This window comes from Aplosporella prunicola (assembly GCF_010093885.1).
Source record: "Aplosporella prunicola CBS 121167 unplaced genomic scaffold K452scaffold_50, whole genome shotgun sequence".
Classification (NCBI taxonomy): Eukaryota; Fungi; Ascomycota; class Dothideomycetes; order Botryosphaeriales; family Aplosporellaceae; genus Aplosporella; species Aplosporella prunicola.
Window position 1 is genome coordinate 40,147 of NW_022983578.1, and position 18,428 is coordinate 58,574.

Below are 18,428 nucleotides of genomic sequence, written 5' to 3' on the forward strand. Positions count from 1 at the left end.
AGTATTTTAACTAGCTTGCTTCTTCTACTGTGCACTGTGTTCATTATCTCGTTAGGCTGTGAATACCGCCTGATGGTGACGGACGTTACTCTTTGTGGTCAGTCACGCAGAGTTTCCTGGGACTTGCGGAGGTTCGCCGCAGTTGGGCCGTGTCGCCCGCCGTAACCCGCCTGCCGTAGCGCGCTACGGTGACCTCTACAACCGTGATGGGAGGGTCCGCAGGCAACAACAACATCACGGTTGCGAATTCCCCGCTCTGTCCTTCATCATCGTCCTCTATCTCGCTTCAACGTGACTGCGTACAACCAGATATGGAACACGATCGCGACGCGTCTGTAAAAGTAAAGTTTACCTTGATGGTTGCTACCTTTCCCTTTGCTGGCATCCCGCGTCCGCGCTCCGCTTTCTGGATTTGAGGGCCAAAGTTAGACGGTAAGTGTAAAACCTCCGCAAGATTTTTTCATTTCATTTTTCGTTGATTCCCCATATAGATGGCGTTACAGTTGCTCCATCTCCCCGTAGAGCTGCTGCGCCGTGTAGTTGAATGCACAGCGGAGCCGTCCGGTGAAGTAGACAGCTACGCGCAACTCGTCGCGCGTAAAGATGGCCTTGAAACGCTCAGAAGCCTACGCCTCGTCTGCAAGACGCTTTCGACCATCACCACACCTGTTCTCTTCCAGACCGTTGGCGTGCATCCCTCGTTTCCTCAGGACGCCCCGCAGGAAAGCGTGGAACGATACAACCGGATTCTGGAGCACGAGGAGCTAAGGAAACACGTTCGCTCTGTGCATTTCGACACTTTTGAAGTGGTTAGTACAGACCTCGGCCATGTTCGGCTTCCAAATGGTCCTCTGACACGCTACAGAAACCGATCCGCGCATATTTACGGGGTCGGGGGGTCAGCGAAGAATATCTACAATCGCTGAGCCGGCTCAAGGAGTTTCCGAACCTGAATGCAGCCATGCTGAGGTTCTCTCAGAATTGGATTGCAGGTGAGCGGGCTCAGCCACAGCAGAGTTATGCTTTCAGCCGGCCCATCAGGGAAGCATTTTGCAAAGCGCTGACGGATCCGCTTACGCGTGACGTCAAACACATTTCGCTGCAGAACATCCTAGCAAATCCCCGCAGCTTGACGGAGCTCGAAGATCACGTGCCTATCCTCACTCGAGTCTCATCTTTCACGCTCAGCATCATCGGAAGCCAAGGCGACAGAGGGCTTCGGAGCCCGTACATATTTCAACACCGGTACGCAGATTCCATCAAGAGACTACGTGCCGCGTTTGCTAAGCTCGTCTCAGATACCTACCCTTCTTCATGCTCCTCCCCAACTGGCTAGCTTCCGCCTCCACCAACCTAACCCATCTCGCGCTCTACTTCTTTGCCGACTGGACCTACAACTTCTTTCCCCCGCTCGAGCTGCAGAAGGTGCACTTCCCGCACCTGCACACCCTTGCCCTGGGCGACTACGCAATCGCGCGCTGCGCACACGTTGACTGGATCACAGGGCACGGGCGCACGCTGCGTCGGCTCTTCCTCCACCACTGCCCCATCATCGTGTACCGCATCATCTACCCGCCCTTCGCGGTCCCGGTCTCCGATCCTGAAGGCGTGGAGCTGCATGCGGACGAGGGCCAGCATCCGCACCGGCTCCTGCAGCTCGTCAACTTTAACTCTAGCTCTCGCCCCCGAGCGACGCAGTTCACGTCGCTGCGCTGGGCTGATGTCTTTGCACGATTGGGGGCTGAGCTGCCTCGCCTCGAGGAGTTCCGCTTCGGTGCATGCAATGACGACGTCCGCAACATGTCGGACGCGGAGGTGTACCTGAACATGAAGACGGAGTTGTATGAGTGGCGGTACAAGTATTTCGACTCGATGCGACCAGGGCCGATGTATGTACCTATAAGGAGGGCGAGAGAGGCGGGCAGGTTCAGCCCAACGGAGGGAAGCGAGACAGATGCAGGGAAGCAGTTTAGCGGGTTTTTGGGGGAGGTGCAGAAGGGGGACGTGGATAGGGAGGATGGGCGGGCGTTGATGAAGCTCTGTAGGGGAAAGAGAGGGGGGTGTGGTGAAGAGGGAGTCGTGTTTGTATGAGTTGTTGGAGGTGTTTTGTTGCTTCGCAATTTTTTTAGGCTTCTGAAGTACTTTTACACACCTACACGTCTATGTCCGCGCACTCTTCCAAACATTCTTCACTCCTCATGCCGTTTTCTCTTCGTAGCTACTGAAGATAATCAAATCATAACGTAAAAGCCGTTTATACCTTCCAGGGAGCAACCTGCAGGCTTAGTAGGACTAAATTAACAGGCGGGCAAGGGGCGAGCAAGACAATCAAAAGAAGGGGGGTAACTTATCTGTTATCACTGTTGCAAGAACTATGCGGCGGGGAGCAGCGTATTCGTATTCGCACAATACGCCAGCGCGAGTGCACTTTCTACAGCCGTCTTCGCGTCCATCGCAGAACCTATCTACTTTCGCAGAGATGCATCGCTCCAAAAGCTGATGCCTTTCAAGCGCGCTTGCGATTGTGTGCATGTATCTACTACTGCGCCGGCACGCCCCCGCCTCCGCGGCCCTGACGCGCTGAACGAAACACGACACGCGCCACACACCACTTCACGGCATTAACGAACGGCCCACGCCTGCTGCCCGCCACCACCCCACAAAGCCACATGCTTGCGCCTCGATCGAGCGTTCCTGGTGATGGCGATTGCGACTGACCCGCCCGGCCTTCATTCACCGCCTCCCGAGTCCCGCCTTGCCGCCGCATCTCCAGAAATAGCATCAGGCCATGAGTGCCGGAGCTACAGTCAAGAGGGGGCCATCTGGATACGTTGGGAAGGTCACGGCGAGGAGATGCAATTTCCTTCGGCACTATTGTTCCGCCGCGTCGTTGAGTGGTAGGAAACATGTGGTGTGGTTGTCTGCTTTGGCTGCCGAGTCGTCCTTTTGGGCAGGCCTCGCCGTTTCGTGCGGTAGGCCTTGTTCCGCTAGGCAGATCTTGCTCCGCTAAACAGGCCTCGCTCCACCAGACAGGCCTCGTTACACTCGGCCTCGGCAGACCGTCGTTCGGCCCACGCTTACGGCGGAGGCTTATGGTGGGGGACATCTCACGCGCCCCGCATCGCGCCAGTGCGCTTGACGAACACCACGCTTTGGGGTGACGGATGCTCGCCATCTGGCGAATCCCCCGCGGTCTAGGCCTGATTTGGCGGCGTGGTCAGCCGAATAGAGAATGAAGGACTCCGGACGGGCAGCCCGCCCGCACTGTATAAGGAGAGTCGGGCCCGCCGCCCTAGCGCAAAGGTGCCCGTACTTTGAGATGAAATGTTTCATGGCGGGCGGCAAACGCCATGGCAATCTACCTGCGACAGAGCGGTAATTGTGCTCGCGCTCAGAGATGTAGTATATAACACCAAGGTAAATCCATCACGAAGAATCTCTAGCCGACCGCCATACGTCCTCCGCCCCAGTCCATTCATTCGCTTCTTCACCAACACCAGAGACCGGTTCTCTCAGACGCTCTTTCCCCCACAAGCAGCAAACATGCGCGCCTTCACGACCCTCGCCGCGGCCTCGGCCCTCGCTCTGGAAGCGTCAGCCATGGAGTACACGACGTTCGGCAACGGGTTCTATTCGGGCCCGACAACGGTCGACGACGTGTACATCACGAAAGTGACGTACAGCACGGTGCCGCCGGCGACGCCGTGCGGCGCGCACACGGGCACCCCGCAGGAGGAGCTGAGCTTCTGGTGCGGGGTGCAGCCGCGCGGCGACGACGTCGAGAACCTGGCCCTCATCCAGCCCATCTTCAACTGGGCGCCGAACCAGGAGCTCACGGGCTGCAAGGGCGCCACTGCCGACCAGTGGTGCGTCACGGCTAGCTCGTACTCGCCCGAGGGCCAGAACGGGCAGGCCTACGTCCCTGTGCCGCAGGGCGCCAAGGTCGACTTTGAGAGTACGTTGCCCCGCACTCGTCCACACCCCCACTACAGAGCGCTCTCAAACTAACCGCACCCACACACGCAGTCTCGATCAACGCCACCACCTCCATGATCGACCAATACGTCTACATCGACGGCGCCCTCGTCTCCTACCAAGCCGACAACAAGGGCGTCCAGCCCGTCGAGTTCTACGCCGAGAACGAGTGCGTCGGTGGCTACGAGTGCGGCACCCTGGCCGGCTATGCCTGGACCGACGTGACGGTGCACCTGTCGGGCGCGGACCCGGCCTACCCGTTCACGTTCAACGGCGCGACGTCTTCGGGCGCCAAGACCAGCGATGGCGGCAAGACGTGGACGGTCAAGGAGATCAAGGTCGCCAAGGACTATTTCTATGAGGGCGGCGAGAGGAAGGAGTGTCAGGCTTAGAGGGGTTGAGGTGGAGATGGTGAGAGGGGTGCTTGGGGATGGTGCTGTGGGGAGGGTGGAACGGATGAGTGTGCGTGTTCGTGTGTGTTTGTGCAGCTGCTGCATAGGTACTGGTGCAAGCGTAAGAGTGAGCGAGGTCCGTGTATCGCGATATGCGGGTGCGGCGGATAGGCTGTGTGCTGCGCCGAAGGGCGTTCAAGCTCAGGCAATGGAGAATGAAGAATCTTTTGCGGATATAAATACAGTGCATGAAAAGACGCTCTTCAACCACCAACCCCCCTCACACAAAACTACACACCGCCTCAAGCCTCCAGCCCCTCAAGCTGCGCCCTCACCCCATCCAAATACCACGCAAAGTCACCGTTGCCTCCCTCCTCCCTCTCGGTGGTCCCATCGCCCAGCCACCTAAATCGGTTCCCACTTCTATACCTAATGTCGAAGTGCTCGCCGCCGACGCTGTCCAAGCACTCCTTGAAATGCAGGATCGTGCCCGCGTAAGGCCCCGTCACCCACCCGGCCGCTTTGCCGTTCTTGTACCACGACACGCAGTCGTTGGCCCAGACGGTGCGCTTGAGGAATTCTTGCGCGTAGACGTTGAAGTCGGCGACAGATGCGGGGAGGGGGTCGATGGATCTGTGAGGCTGCGTTAGTGGCGTGTTGGGGGAAGGAAAAAGTGGAAGGGAAAGGCGACGTACTTGATGTCCTCGGTAGCGATCTTCTTCGCCCACCGCAAAATATAGTCGCACGTCCAGCTCAGCTGCGTCAGCACGCTGCCGTGACTGACGGGGCAGTTCGGCCCGTTGAACATGAAGTAATTCGGCATGCCATCGACCTGGACAGCGAAGAACGCCTGCGGATTCACCTTCCAGCGCTCCTCGAGCGTCGCGCCGCCGCGGCCCACCAGCCGCCAGCTCGGCACAAACGACGTGTCGAAGCCCGTCGCGCACACAATCATGTCGTACGCCTCCTCGTTGCCATCGGTCGTCTGGATCCCCTTCTCCGTGATGCGGCTGATCGGCGTCCACTCCATCGTGCAGTTCTCGTGCTTGAAGGCCTCGATGTACCCGTCGCCTGGGCTGAGGCGCCGGCATCCGGGCCGGAAGGCCGGGATGTGCTCGCTGGGGTTCAACGCGGGGTTGTCCTTCATGCGCTCCGTCATCTGCGCTTCGCAGGCTTCTTTCAGCATCTGCTGGGCTGGGTGATCGTTGCACATGGCGTAGAAGAAGCCGTTGACGCTTTGGTGGGGTTAGCTTTTGTCCCCCTCTCTCTTCCATCTATCCCTTTCACTTACCTTGCTTCGAGCTCCTTCCGGTACTGGTAGTGGTGCTCAGGGTCTTCGCGGAAACGCTTCTTCTCTTCCTCGCTGAAGGCAAAGTTGTTGCCGTCTCTCGCCTTGTCCGCGCAGAAGTTGACGGATACCCACGTTGGGTTCCGGACGTAGTTGACGAGCTTTGAGACCTTGGGCTGCATTGCGGGCACGCACTGAAGGCCGGATGAGCCGTTTCCGATCACAGCCACCTTCTTGTCAGACCAGTCGTAGGAATCGTCCCTGCGGTAATGAGTCAACATTGGACTTCTAAATCATCAGAAGCCAGCCTACCAGTTTGCAGTGTGGACCAATTTGCCCTTGAAGTCGGATAGCCCTTCAATTGAAGGCCACTTCCACTTGCTAAAAAGCATTACAGATTAGAAAATCTCCAGAAGCAACCAGGAACACAAGACTCACTTCAAGAAACCCGCGCCGTTGACCAGGATATCCGCTTCATCCTCCTTAAAAACGCCATTCTGCTCCAGCTTCACCCGCCACTTGCCAACACTCTCGGCCCAAACAGCTTCGACGATGCGGGAGTTGAACTGGACCTTCTCATCTAGGCCCCACTTCTTTACAGTGCGTTTGATGTACTGCTGAATCTCGGGTCCAGGGACGTAGAACTTGGACCAGTCGGGGTTGGGCTCGAAGAGAAAGGTGTACGCGTGCGACGGAATGTCACATCCAACGCCCGGGTATCTGTTCTCAAACCACGTTCCACCGACATCCGTGTTCTTCTCGTAGATGGTCAGGTCCACCATATCGGCCAGCTTGTACTCATGCTTGATCTTGTGCGCCAGCGTCAAGCCCGAATACCCTGCTCCGACGCAGATGACCTTCAACGGGCGGCGCGTATGCATCGGCTGCTCCAGCAGCGGCACCCAGTTCGGCCTGCTCTCGAGCGGGATATCGGCGCTCAAGGAACCGTGAAGAATCGGCATGGTTGAAAAACAAAAAATCTAGACAACGAGCGAAAAAGGAAGGTAGTAGTGGTGGTGGAGGAATTATTAGGAGACGTGAATACTGTTGGATGCTGAAGCTATGCATGTCGATGGAACAGCAGCAGCGCCTTTATACAACACAGAATCATTTGATGCGAGATTGAAAGCACCCTTTTCCGTTCCACTTATCCCCACGATGGGGGCCGCTGCCTAGAGGAAGTGAGCGCATTCTGCGCCCGCGTGCGGCGTGGGTGCTCGATTTTGGGGCGAACTATAGCTAGCTGTTAGGTGCGGCAAGCAACGCCACTCGATGCTTCCCCACAAACGGCCACAATTAGCGGCGGTGGGGCGTCGGAGCCGAGAATAGGTGGCCTCGGGGCCACATTGTCGGCAAAAAAATAAGGGTCCAAGCAGCAAGGTCTGAGTGGTCTGCGGGGCAGGCGATCGGGAACGTCTGCAACGCCATAGGTCGCAGCAAGCTATACCCAGATACAGCAGCGTTACTTGGTCCTCTGTATCCTTCGCCGGATAGGGGCTGCAGGCGAATCCTTCGCCAGCGTGGACCTCCCCTCGTCATGGTCCGCAGGGCGAGACAGAGTGCCGTTGCGCCCGTTTCCGTTTTTGGCCCCCAAGGCCGTGCGAGAAGGATTTTCAGGCAAGCAGTGGCTGGTGCCTGGCCCGGTGGGTGCGAGGTGGGGGAGAGCTGTGCCACTGCAGCTACGCGACGGGGCGCACGCTCAAGACTGGCTGCAATGCATGAGCTGGTCAGCAACTTTCGACCGTGAGAAAAGCGTTGACCAATGGCAGCTTTGCCAGAATGAAGAGAGATACAATGGATGATAGATGGAAGGACATGAGGATCGCAGGTGTATGTACGGAGTAGGCGCCCGGTGAATCAGCGGCTGTGGCCCAGACGGTGGCAGCGGGCGCGGGCCGCGCGCCCGCCCGTTGATCGGCAGCAGCAAGCGCCGATTCAGCGCCGGCCATCCTTCACAACACAGACCGCGAGCAAGCTGCCATCGGGTCGAGTGCGCGCGGTGAAGGATCCGGGTTTATGCGACGGACAGCCTCGGCCTGTTCCTGGACTCTGGGGCCCGGCCACGATCTTTGGACCCGGGAGATCGACAAAAAATAGGGATGCATGCGCGGGCAATCGATAGCGAGGACGGCTGGCTGGGTAGGGCAGAGAGGGCTTGAGCGGGCGCGGATGGTCGGGTCTAAGATTAGATGGGCCGGCGGGTGGGCGGCAGGATTGCGCCGTGTGGGGTGCGCAATGTCGCGGTTGGCTTGGAGATTGGGATTGCGCCGGTACGGTGAGTGGGTGGGTGTCTGGTCTGCGCGACTGCGTTGCCGGTAGGGGGGGAATGGTGATGGTAATGCGCTCTTGCGGCTCTGACATGTGCGGGCAGTGTACAGAAGATGCGTATAGCAAGCATGCAATGGAGCAAGAGCACGGGTTTAGGCGAGAAACGAAGAAAAGGCCATGGCAGAACGACAAGCAGGAAGCCCCCAATCCAGGCTTCCGGAAAGGGTTTCTGGGCCTCAGAAAGCAGCCGACGCGCGTTCCAGCTCGCAGGAACCGACGCACGCAAATAGCAATCGGTACCTATGGCGGCTAAGCGAGCCAGTCAAGCCCCGAGATTTCTGAGCATGTTGCTTGCAGCTTAGAAAGGTCGGCGAATCCGAGATGCAGGTGCCCAACACCGCTCCCCCGTCTCATTTGGCGATCGGTGGGTTGGCAAGTGGGAAGCTTAGCTAGGGGGCCGAAGCAGCAGCCTCATATACTGACTTGGACTCTATACCCAGGCAGAGTTTAAAGCGCCGCGCTGGGACGCCCGAGTATCGTGACCTTCTTTTACGCCACTGCCGTCAAGCTTGTTTTTGACTTGCTCTTCTTGGACTTGCTCACTGTTCCGCACGTACAGAGTAAGTGGCCCATGCTCACTCTACATACTCTCCTATTACCTTCGTGAGAAACAAGTGGTGCAATCGCTGACTACCTATCGCTTGCAGACCTTCGCTCCCTTCTCGAACAATGGCGACAGGCGAGTTCGGCGCCCCGCCGGGGTACGTCGACCTCCATGAGAACCAGACCGAGGTCATCTACTGGACCATCATCCCCGTGGCGGTGGTGGGGACGGGGTCGGTGGTGCTGCGGTTCATGGCGCGCAGCATGGCCAACGGGCCGGGGTTGTGCATCGACGACGTGTTTATATTTCTAGCGCTGGTGCGTTTGAGATATTGTGTGTGTGTTTGACATGGGTATGGACGGAGAGCTGATTGCGTCTGGGCGCTGAGCAGGTCTTCACGTGGGTGACGGCCATCTGCTGTTTCCTCAGCATCCAATACGGCGCCGGACGCCACTTGTGGACCGTGTCCAAGGACGACTTCACCATGATCTGGCGGGTGCGTGCCCTCGCAACTCTCTAGGTCTTTCCCTCCACCCGCTCTAACACAAACACAGATCCTCTACGCCTACGTCATGATCTACGCCACCGCCGTCAGCTGCACCAAATTCTCCATCGTGCTCTTCTACCGCCGCATCTTCAGCTTCACATACGGCTTCTGGCTCGGCGCCTTCCTGGCCGTGAGCTACTGGGTCGTCATCCTCGTCGTCATCAACACCGGCTGCCGCCCCTTCTCGTATTTCTTCGAGCAGTACACCAACCCCACCGCCGAGGGCACCTGCATCGACCTCGGCCTCTTCTACTACGCCAACGCCATCTGGGCTATGCTCGTCGACGTCGTCATCCTGCTCATGCCCTTGCCGACCATCTGGTCCCTGCAGCTGCCGACGCAGAAGCGCGCTGCTGTCACCGTCATCTTTTTGCTGGGCGCGTTGTACGTTCCCCAACCCTCCCCAACCCCCACTCCCGCTAACGCCCCCACCAGCGTCGTCGGCGCAAGCATCGCCCGCATCGTCACCCTCAAACACTTCCTCTCCGCCAAAGACCTCACCTGGGAAATCGGCGCCGTCTTCATCTGGTCGTGCGTCGAGCCGTTCGTGGGGATCGTGTCCGCGTGCCTGCCCACCTTCGCCCCATTGATGCGGCGTGTCTCGCCCTCGCTGAAACGCCGCTTCTCGCTGCTCTGGGATAGCTGGGGCAGCACATTCGGAGCGGGAACGACGTCGCGCTCGCGAGCTCAGAGTGGCAGCGCGCGCCGCCAGAAATGGGGCGCGAGAGGCTATGTCGAGACGGTGGAGGGCGATGTTGAGAGTGGAGATGCTATTGGCTTGACGACGAGGATTAGAGCTGGTAGTGCGCGCAGTGGGAGTGCGTGTGGGAGTGCGAGTGCGAGTGCGGGGTCTAAGGCGGAGGACGACGCGTGGAGGTGTGAGGAGCATGCCATTACGGTGAATAAGGAGGTTACGTGGGGGGAAGTGCGGCGGTAGTGGGGCTGGCTGATTTGGCGATGGCATTGGCGTTGAAGTTGGCGTTGAGATCCCCGGTGCGGCTGCGCTGGCGTCTTGGGTAAAAGTTTGAAGTTTTTCTTCTTTCTTCTTTTTTAAGAGCGCATTGGACGCTGTTTCCCTCTTGCTTTTGTCTGGTGCGAGGTACATACTGCTGCCACACTCACTGCTTACCTTCGCTTTTCAGTCTTCAACTCCGCAAAACATCTACTGTCCACACGATCCCCTCCCCAAAATCCAGCATCCTCATACACAACCACGACCAGCAGCGGCATGCAGCCCCCACACAGTCACACCAACTCACCGCCCCCGCTCCCCTTTGTCACACAATCACAATCACAACCGCCCCTCCCCAAAAATCCCAGCCAAAGCACCCAAGGGCCAAACCGCCCCAAGCCCTCCCTCGGCGCGCACGCACGCACGCAAGCACGCCCCCATGCGGCCCCCGCGGCTTCATGGCCCCTTGGTTGATGGCCCCCACGCCTTGACTCGGCTTCGGCTGCGGCGACAGCCTCATTTTTGTAGAAGGGAAGGTGGGAGGGAAAGAAAGGGGGCTTGTGGCGTGCGGCACGCCTGATGGGTGATGGCGGATGCCTGTGGCTTGTAGGCGGCTTGACAAGGTACCTAACGGCAACGTCGTCAGTGGTGCGCTGCTGCGCGCACGTGTGTTCTGGCCGTGCGCCTGACTGGTGAGTGTGTGGGAGGTGTTGGGGAAAGGTACGGGAAGGGTTAAGAGGTCAGAAAGCCGATATTGCTTGCTCTTTGCGTTGTATTTGCTGCAGCGCGTGCGTGCGTTTGATGTTTGCTGTTTGGCTTTGCTTTCTCTGCCTGAAAGGCGGGGCTTTGCTGCATGTTTCTACCTATACTTCTCCCCACAAACAGGTCCGTCTGCGCCTGCTTACTGTTCGCGGCGCGGAGGTTTAGTACTGTCCAACGTAACTGGTCGAGCGAATGCGTGCGAACATGTGCAGAAGAAAAAGAAAAAAAAGAAAAAAAAGAAAAAAAAGAAAAAGAAAATCTCATACCAACCACCTGTCCCCGAGACCTTCATTCACCACTTAACCACGCTCCACACTGCTCTTCCCGCTCCTATACCTCTCTATTATACAACGCGTCAGTGACTCTCCCCCGCACCCACACCCCCGCCCTAGCGTATCAGGCCCCTGCAGGCCGCCGTACTCGCCATCGCCGGAGACGGTAGGTGGGTACGGCGGCCCGCGCGGCCTAAAGCGCTGAATCTCCGAGCTTGTCCTGCGGCACCAGCGGGGTAGCTGGAGGGGTGGGCGATGGGGCTTTGGGGCTGGGTGTTTGTTTGGGAGTGTTTTTGGAAGTTAGGTGTGTGGATGGGGGGACGGGGGTGCGGTAGGTCTATGGGAGGTTCGAGGGTATGTGAGGAGGGAGCTGCGCGCAGGGACGCACTTGACGAGGATGCGCGTGCGTGATGGTTGGGAGGAATGGGTCGATACCACTATGGAGTTGACTTCGTGGAGTTGCTGAGTGTCTGGAAGGCAGAAGAAGATGAAGAGTTACGAAGTGGAAGGGCCAGGCCCAACGCCATCGACATCTTCACAGCGCTCACACCCCAGCCAAAAGCCCTCTAAAGCAGGACGAACAATCTTCATTCACACAGCAAGGACCTAACGTGCACGTGAGTACCGCAGAGCCGCAGACCCATTCCCTTGCATCCCACCTACTCACGCCGCGGCCTTCGCCCACTCCCTCGGCCTAAACTCCAGCATCAGCGCCGGCAGCGTCAGCGTCCACGTATCGAGCGCCTTGCTGTGGAAGCGGCGAGAGTCCTCGCCAGGCGCAAGGACAACGTCGAACGTCAGGGCCAGGCGCGCAAGCACGTTCTTCATCTCCCACATGGCGAGCTGCTTGCCGACGCAGTTGTGCGCGCCTATCACATCAAGGTGTTAGCACCGGATCCCAAACAATCCGACTCCAGAAACTCGGAAACAAGCGAGAGATGTTCGAGTGGGTAGGGACAAATAAAAAGGCTAACTCACCAAGCTGGAACGGGAAAAAGGCATCCCGGTTCTTAATCATGCCTGCATCCTTACTTCCCGCAATCCACCGCTCGGGAACAAACTCCTTCGCCTTCTCAAAGTACCGCTCATCCCGCTGAATCAGCCACTGCGGCATCAGCACCACCGTATCGCCCGGGATGAACAGGTCGCCCTCCTCGCCCTTCCCAGCCAGGACGTGCAGGCCTTCCGATGGCGTGACGCGCGGCTGCCCGCTCGGCACGGGCGGGTGGAGGCGCAGTGTTTCATTGACGATGCCCTCGAGGAGCGGGACGCGGTCTACGAGGTCCGGGTTGAAGGAGGCAGGGCCGTCGGGGTAGACGGCTGCGAGTGCTGACTGCAGTTTTTGTTGGTATGAGGGGTAGAGGGCTAAGTAGCTGAGGATGTTTGTCAGGGTGCCCGCGGTCGTGTCGCTGTGGAGGTTAGCAAATGAAAGCTTGTTTTAAGGGGTTGAGGAACTTACGCGCCGCCCATGACTAGAGAGCGCGAGTCGTCGTCGAGTGCAAGGATCGTATGCGCTGCCCATGGCCGCTTTTCGACAAACGCTTTGATGAGCCATGTCATGATGTCATTGGGTTCCTCCAGCTCTTTCGCGCCCAGAGACTACAGTGCTAAATCAGTACATCCTTTCGATACCCGCCACAACCACCACTCACCGTGCGCTTCTCAAAAACGAGCTTCCGGCAGTACTCGTTGAATGGGCCCATGGCGCCCTGTCCACCAGGAATATGGCTAAGCAGATGCGCCAGCCAAGGCACGTGCTTGAACGCGCCGAACGCAATCATCTGATCGCGAAGACCGCGGACGGCCATATGCTCAGTGCCTGACCGCAGGTTGCCAAAGTCCTTGCTGAAACCGACGATGCCCATGATGTCATACGAGAGCCAGGAGACCCATTCTGTGGCGTTGACGGGCTTGCCGCGCTGCTCGGCGAGACGCTCTAGGAACAGCGTTACAATGGATTGCATTGCGGGATCGTACTTAGCCACCTCTGCGGGATTTGTTAGTAGGGGTTCCAAACAATGCGTATAACCTTACGCTGTGTATTCATGGATAGGTCCCAAGCTCTTCTTCGCTTCTTGTGGTCCTCTTGGTCGAGGGTGAAAGACAGCCCCTGGTGCTTCTGGTTCTGGTCACCCATGGAGTAAAAGTTGTGCTTGCCGCATGTGATAATCTTGTTAAGCGGAGAGACACGGGCAACGGAGAGCTCGCGTGGGCCTATTTATCTCGTCATTAGAAGCTCATACCAAACCACGAGAGGACTTACCAGTGCGCACCACATCCCCATACTTGTCGTGTAGCTTCTCAATCTCAAATTGATATTGCAAGTTGCGAGCCATATAGAAAAGGCCATAGAACTTGGAAATCTTGGCAAAGAAGGGACCAGGGAACTTTCGCAGACGGTGGAAGAAGATCCGGTGCACAAGCGTAGAAACTATAACGCTAACCAGAAAGCCAGCCACAGCGGTCGCCAAGGTTATCGCTGCGTCCGTGGTCGCCGAGCCGTACACCTGGACATCGACATAGAAGATTGCGAGAAGCGAGGCGATGAGAACGGCAAACGTTTGGGGAATTAACATGTCAATCTCCACCCATTGCGTCAACGCATGGAAAGCGAGGCCGACAAAGGCAGAGGTAAGCCAAGTACTCGTACCGGTATTCCCCATTGTTCAGAACGTGGCAGAGAAACCAGTGGGACAGTGGTGAAAGGAAAGGAACTGCAGCCCGGCGGCGACAGCGGTTTCGCAATCATTATATAAAGCGTGATGCCTTGGCGAGAGCGGCCCTGTTACCGAGAACGACATTGTAGCCAGCCGTGCATTGGGCCAACCAAACGGGATACGAAACGTACGGTTCGCTTGCCATTGGGCGATGTCATGTACCCCGCTTGTCTCTGCAACCCCACTCACTTGATCTCCACTGTAAATCGCCGTTTTGGTGGCTTACTGAGACAGCATTCAGCGAGCTCCGCAGACTCTGGGGTTAAAAGTAGTGCGCGTCCTGCGTGCTTGCACCCTTGCTTGTGCGATAGCTGATGCTTGGAAGTGTCTGGCAAATCACCCGGACAAGAATTTCTGTCACAGTAGCTGCATAGCCGATTGCAGATGTCTGCCGTCGCGAGTGGACGCGTCCTTGTCAGTGTCACTCACTCGAGCCACGCGGAAAGATGATCGCTACCCTTTTGTAATTGTGTTAGCGCCGGCAAATGCTGCTGCAGATCAAGCTGCAGGGTCAACGCACCAATCACTGTACGGAGTAATCGCACCATATTAAAACGGAAAAGTCTTATCATACCATTCTGAAGGGATAAGTTTGAAGCATGTCCCTCCATGCATGCTTCTTTCTTAGCATGGGGGCCGAAAACGCGACCATTGAGAGGTCAGCACAGCGCAAAAGTATTTTCTTGGTCCGACTACTAGCGATTCATGAGTTTCACGATTTCGGAGATAGATCCGTAGAGGCGCATTGGCTGAAGAAAATGGTCATTGCAGTATCGTATATCCCGGAAAGACTGTGGAAGTGGTGTGTTTGCCATCACTTTTCTATCGCATGGCTTTGAGAATCTTGATTCCAGCGATACCGGGCAGGTCTTCGTTGGTAAATCGAACATGGTGTTTAAGTGTCGAAAAGAAACAAAGCATGGTTCGACTGCAGAAAACTCTGTCGCCGGAGATGTCGAGACTTCCTTGCGAGAGGGAAACAAATATCCAATGTAAAAATTCGTGAAGCAGGAAAGCAGTGTACTCGTTCTGCATCATTTTCCGTCTTCATTCCGCTGGACAAGAGAAGCAATCGCGTTCATAGCTTTGCGTGAAGCTTGATGTACTTCGCGTCAACGCATGTTGCTACGCGAAGAGTCCAACATGGGTTGTTCATACCTTTCCGTAACGCTGCTGAAAGTACTTCTCGAATGTAGTTGTCTGCACCTCGGGGAAAAGATGATTGTGGATCTGCCCCGGAGGCCGAAGAAACCTGCCCTGCCCCTGCGCACCCTTAACCAAAAACCAGAAGTCGACAGGGAATGCGCTTTTTGTCAGCTCTTTCGGCGCTTTAGACGGGTCCGCAATGATCTTGTGCATCTCCTCCTCAGGGTAAATATCCCTCTTGACCGGCTTGCCCGTGTACTTCTCGAGCAGTGCGGCGATCTCGTTATGTGAGATCGTATCGCTGGGGAAGTTGAGGTACGCGTTCTCGGACTTGTCGGGCTCACAGAGCGTCGCGACGAGGTAACTTGCGAAGTCGTCCAGGTGCGTGTATTGCGCTTTGGCGTCAGGGTCGCCGATGATATGGAGCGTGTACTCCTTCACGTCTTTCTGCGTCCAGGGACACCAGACGGTTTCGCGATCTTGGTTGTAGAAGTCGCCGCAACCAATGACGGTGTATGTCATTTTGCCCTCAAGGATTGCGGGATGGAGAACCACATGCTCGTTCAACCTGAAACGCCCTGCTTAGTATCTGTTTCCCAGCCGTGGCGGCGTTGTTGATCATACCGAGCTTTCAAGTCCCACATCTTGTTTCCGTGTCAGCTACATGGCAGCATTGACCAAAGGGCCAAAGATGTACGTACCGGATGAACGTATCCCTGCGGATCACCGGGCTTACGATAGATGTTATGCATGCCATACTCGCTAGGGTAATAACGCTTCACGCCAGCGCCGGCTGCCGCATCTTGGATTGTAGGCTGTGCCTCAAGAGCTTTCCCGTTCAGCGCGCTGACCAAGGCATCAACGCCTTTCAGGTCCCGCGTCAGCCCCTCCCTCGACAGCTTGTTGAGATCGAAGCTCTTGACCGTGACCTTGCGGTCTTCTTGGCCGCTCTCCAGCGAGGTATCGGGAGGGATGAAGGCGACGATGTCGAAGTCTTGCTTCTTGCAGTGTAGCAGCGCGCGTAGGATCGAGTCGCCGATCTGGCCATTAGCGCCGAAGAGTGCGACAGTCTTGAAAGCCATGTTTGTGATGGGAAGGAGGATTGAGGTTGCCGTGATGCATTGTATCGGTCTTCCATGTGTTGTAGTGTAGATTGATGGTGACGTTACGATGGCGTCGCGGTGTCGTCCGGTCGCATGCCTTCCGCCTTGCTGTCCGCGAGGTCGCTCATCCTGGCAAGCACAGTCGCAATGTCTGTTGTTTCCTTGGAGAGAACCACGTGGAGTAGAGCCCCCAGACGTTTTCGAATGGCTCGCTGTGAGTACAAACTGTAGCAGTGTGATAAAAACTTTGTTGTCCTGGCGTGCCTGGAAGGCGTGGAAGGGTTTCGGGTTGAACCGCAGCTGACTCATGAGAAGAAGCTGTTCTAGGCTGCAGATATTGGCACGAGTCATTTTCATGGCCCCACGCTGTTGTCTGAGTAGCCATCTGGTAAGATCACGGCGTTTTAGAGTGCTATCTCAGCATCTTCACCTCCTTATAAAAACAATAAGACGACATTTGCTTGACGAGGATGGACGTGGAAGTACTTGGCAGAGGCGAATGCATGTTAGGCTGTTCTGAATTTAAGTACATTAAACAATCTCTGCCAACAAAGCCCTATCATCGGAGTATAATACTCTCCATAAGACAATTCTTAGCTATACCCAAAGCTTAAGTGCGTCGCAGGTGAGCATCTCACTATAGATACCGCGTTTACTAGAACGTGATGATCCTTCCTCTCTGCAGTAAGTTTCCGAACTGCTGCTGTACCTTCTCGAACCTCATGAACCCGCACGTCTCACTCTCCAGGTGATTGAACAAAGCAGCGAGCGTGGAAAACTGCTTACCACACCTGCTCTTCGGGCTCGGGCAATGGTACACCTTCTGCTGGTGGACTGGCGAGTTGGCATGGCTGTTAAGGGCATTGCAGGTGCTGAATAGCTTGTGGCAGAGGTAACACTCCCAAGCGATACCGTTAAAGGCGCGGTCCGTAACCGTGTAAGTGGTGTTCTCTTCCGCGTGCCATCCGATCTGCTTGTTTGTGATGGCGCCGTGAGGGTCCCGCTGGCTCACCATGCGGTGGATTGTTTCCCGGTTGAGCTGTGGAGCGCGTGGACAAGAGTTACGCTCGAGGTGGTGGATCAGGCCACTGGCAGTGGTATACTTACTGGAGCAGAACGGGCACTTGATGCCGCTACGATGAACTTTGGAGTTGAGGTGCTACAGGTAAGGTTGTGAGTAAAAACAAGCTTGACGAGGCTTACACTCGAAGGGGAAGCTCACCATCCTTAGGTTGTTTCCGTTCTGGAATGAAATGTCGCAGGCTTCGCAGTAGTTCTCGTAGTGGCCTTCCGCCTTCATGTGATCGTTGGCAGCGTTTTGCGTGAAGAACTTCAGGCCACAGGTTTCACATGGTACTCTCGGCGCCCAATGTCCAAGCTTGTTCATGTGTTGGTTTGCTGCTCCTTGGGTGCGGAACATCTTTCCACATGTCTCACAAGGGAAGCTGGGTGCCCAATGCCCAAGGGCGTTCATGTGCTGGTTGGCTGCATTCTGGGAACGAAACTGGCTGGTGCAGGTTTCGCATTCGAAGATTGGCGCCCAGTGGTTTGTGTCGTCCATGTGCTGGTCGCAAGCGGCCTGGGTGTCGAAAGTACGAGTGCAGGTCTCACACTCGGGCCAGTGATTCTCGTAGTTCATGTGCTCCACGACATCATAGTCGTCCCAGAAAGTAGCCGTACATGTCTCGCATTCAAACATGGTGCGAGTTGTCGATGACTTTGCCTTGACGGTGTTTGTAGTTGGAGTAGTGTGCCGGTAGGTGTGGAAGGAGCAGCGGTGGGCGGTGGTTGAAATATGATCAATTGATCTAACGTTTCACGGAAAGGACGACAGCATGGCCCGAAAAGGTTAGGACGCACGGGCAAACGCGTCGTCAGGTAGGTAGGTACAAACTGCATACAAACCTTTAAGGAATGATAACATCTCTCTCGCATCCAAAGCCACGGTTCTTCTTCACACGCATCGCGCTGGGACGCGGTTTTAGGCAGACGTGCATGTCGCTCTACAAAGGCATTTGAAGCCTATTGAAATGGACAAAGATGGCAGGCAGGAGCCCTACAGGAAGTCAATGGAAAGATAACGAATCATGAGAGCGGAAAGTGGGGAAAGACTGTTGCAGCGCCCATCTGCAACTGGTACCTGACTAACTATTTTGAGTTAGTGCACGTTACCCCGCAGCGTTTCAGACCACGGGATGCCACAGACACGCGGTCACAACATCGTACTTCGACATCAAGCTCGCAAGACTTAGCAACCAGAAGAGGTTGGACCGGCGCAAGCCGGCGTGTCCGGTTGCATTGTCTGTAAATTCACGAGCGACGGCGGTTTCTCCCAGCCATCTTCTGTCTTTCCGCTAACAAACTATCGCGACCTAGGATCCCGGATGCACTAGGATAACCAG

General features: G+C 56.5%; 8 protein-coding genes across 8 annotated transcripts; 3 read left to right on the top strand and 5 right to left on the bottom strand.

Annotated features, from left to right (window-relative positions):
- Positions 1 to 246: 246 nt before the first annotated feature.
- Positions 247 to 2,091, top strand: K452DRAFT_362579 (uncharacterized protein; the record flags this gene model as incomplete). The annotated part of the gene is made up of 4 exons (XM_033546514.1): positions 247 to 432; positions 492 to 809; positions 866 to 1,245; positions 1,299 to 2,091. The coding sequence occupies exons 2-4, from the start codon at positions 492 to 494 to the stop codon at positions 2,089 to 2,091; spliced, it is 1,491 nt and encodes a 496-aa protein (XP_033392091.1). The 5' UTR covers positions 247 to 432.
- A 1,452-nt stretch (positions 2,092 to 3,543) lies between these two features.
- Positions 3,544 to 4,367, top strand: K452DRAFT_237623 (uncharacterized protein; the record flags this gene model as incomplete). Its single annotated transcript, XM_033537602.1, has 2 exons — positions 3,544 to 3,955; positions 4,027 to 4,367. The coding sequence occupies 2 exons, from the start codon at positions 3,544 to 3,546 to the stop codon at positions 4,365 to 4,367; spliced, it is 753 nt and encodes a 250-aa protein (XP_033392092.1).
- A 308-nt stretch (positions 4,368 to 4,675) lies between these two features.
- K452DRAFT_259191 (uncharacterized protein) lies at positions 4,676 to 6,882 on the bottom strand (the record flags this gene model as incomplete). The annotated part of the gene is made up of 5 exons (XM_033538486.1): positions 6,094 to 6,882; positions 5,968 to 6,036; positions 5,659 to 5,916; positions 5,063 to 5,602; positions 4,676 to 5,000 (listed from the first exon to the last, which is right to left on the bottom strand). Coding segments are annotated over exons 1-5 (1,716 nt in total), but the record flags the coding sequence as incomplete, so codon positions are not given.
- Positions 6,883 to 7,536: 654 nt separating this feature from the next.
- Positions 7,537 to 8,233, bottom strand: K452DRAFT_137892 (uncharacterized protein). The gene has a single exon (XM_033535357.1). The coding sequence runs from the start codon at positions 8,014 to 8,016 to the stop codon at positions 7,591 to 7,593; it is 426 nt and encodes a 141-aa protein (XP_033392094.1). The 5' UTR covers positions 8,017 to 8,233; the 3' UTR covers positions 7,537 to 7,590.
- A 145-nt stretch (positions 8,234 to 8,378) lies between these two features.
- On the top strand, positions 8,379 to 10,011 carry K452DRAFT_280074 (uncharacterized protein; the record flags this gene model as incomplete). Its single annotated transcript, XM_033539440.1, has 5 exons — positions 8,379 to 8,543; positions 8,631 to 8,844; positions 8,919 to 9,023; positions 9,082 to 9,458; positions 9,510 to 10,011. The coding sequence occupies exons 2-5, from the start codon at positions 8,653 to 8,655 to the stop codon at positions 10,009 to 10,011; spliced, it is 1,176 nt and encodes a 391-aa protein (XP_033392095.1). The 5' UTR covers positions 8,379 to 8,543; positions 8,631 to 8,652.
- Positions 10,012 to 11,723: 1,712 nt separating this feature from the next.
- Positions 11,724 to 13,723, bottom strand: K452DRAFT_302814 (uncharacterized protein; the record flags this gene model as incomplete). The annotated part of the gene is made up of 6 exons (XM_033542639.1): positions 11,724 to 11,929; positions 12,039 to 12,469; positions 12,520 to 12,659; positions 12,713 to 13,047; positions 13,095 to 13,274; positions 13,324 to 13,723. 6 exons carry the CDS (start codon positions 13,721 to 13,723, stop codon positions 11,724 to 11,726), a joined length of 1,692 nt encoding a protein of 563 aa, XP_033392096.1.
- Positions 13,724 to 14,522: 799 nt separating this feature from the next.
- On the bottom strand, positions 14,523 to 16,257 carry K452DRAFT_292465 (uncharacterized protein). Its single transcript, XM_033541383.1, has 3 exons — positions 15,625 to 16,257; positions 15,548 to 15,567; positions 14,523 to 15,491 (listed from the first exon to the last, which is right to left on the bottom strand). The coding sequence occupies exons 1-3, from the start codon at positions 16,003 to 16,005 to the stop codon at positions 14,930 to 14,932; spliced, it is 963 nt and encodes a 320-aa protein (XP_033392097.1). The 5' UTR covers positions 16,006 to 16,257; the 3' UTR covers positions 14,523 to 14,929.
- Positions 16,258 to 16,681: 424 nt separating this feature from the next.
- K452DRAFT_329736 (uncharacterized protein) lies at positions 16,682 to 17,587 on the bottom strand (the record flags this gene model as incomplete). Its single annotated transcript, XM_033545075.1, has 2 exons — positions 16,682 to 17,185; positions 17,249 to 17,587. The coding sequence occupies 2 exons, from the start codon at positions 17,585 to 17,587 to the stop codon at positions 16,682 to 16,684; spliced, it is 843 nt and encodes a 280-aa protein (XP_033392098.1).
- Positions 17,588 to 18,428: the final 841 nt, after the last annotated feature.

Excerpts from the sequence above, each read along its gene's own strand:
- K452DRAFT_137892 (XM_033535357.1), bottom strand. The coding sequence starts at position 8,016 with ATGTCAGAGCCGCAAGAGCGCATTACCATCACCATTCCCCCCCTACCG.
- K452DRAFT_292465 (XM_033541383.1), bottom strand. The coding sequence starts at position 16,005 with ATGGCTTTCAAGACTGTCGCACTCTTCGGCGCTAATGGCCAGATCGGC. Across the intron at positions 15,568-15,624 it reads CGCAGGGATACGTTCATCCG|ATGTGGGACTTGAAAGCTCG; the intron begins GTACGTACATCT and ends CACGGAAACAAG. Across the intron at positions 15,492-15,547 it reads ATGTGGGACTTGAAAGCTCG|GTTGAACGAGCATGTGGTTC; the intron begins GTATGATCAACA and ends AGGGCGTTTCAG.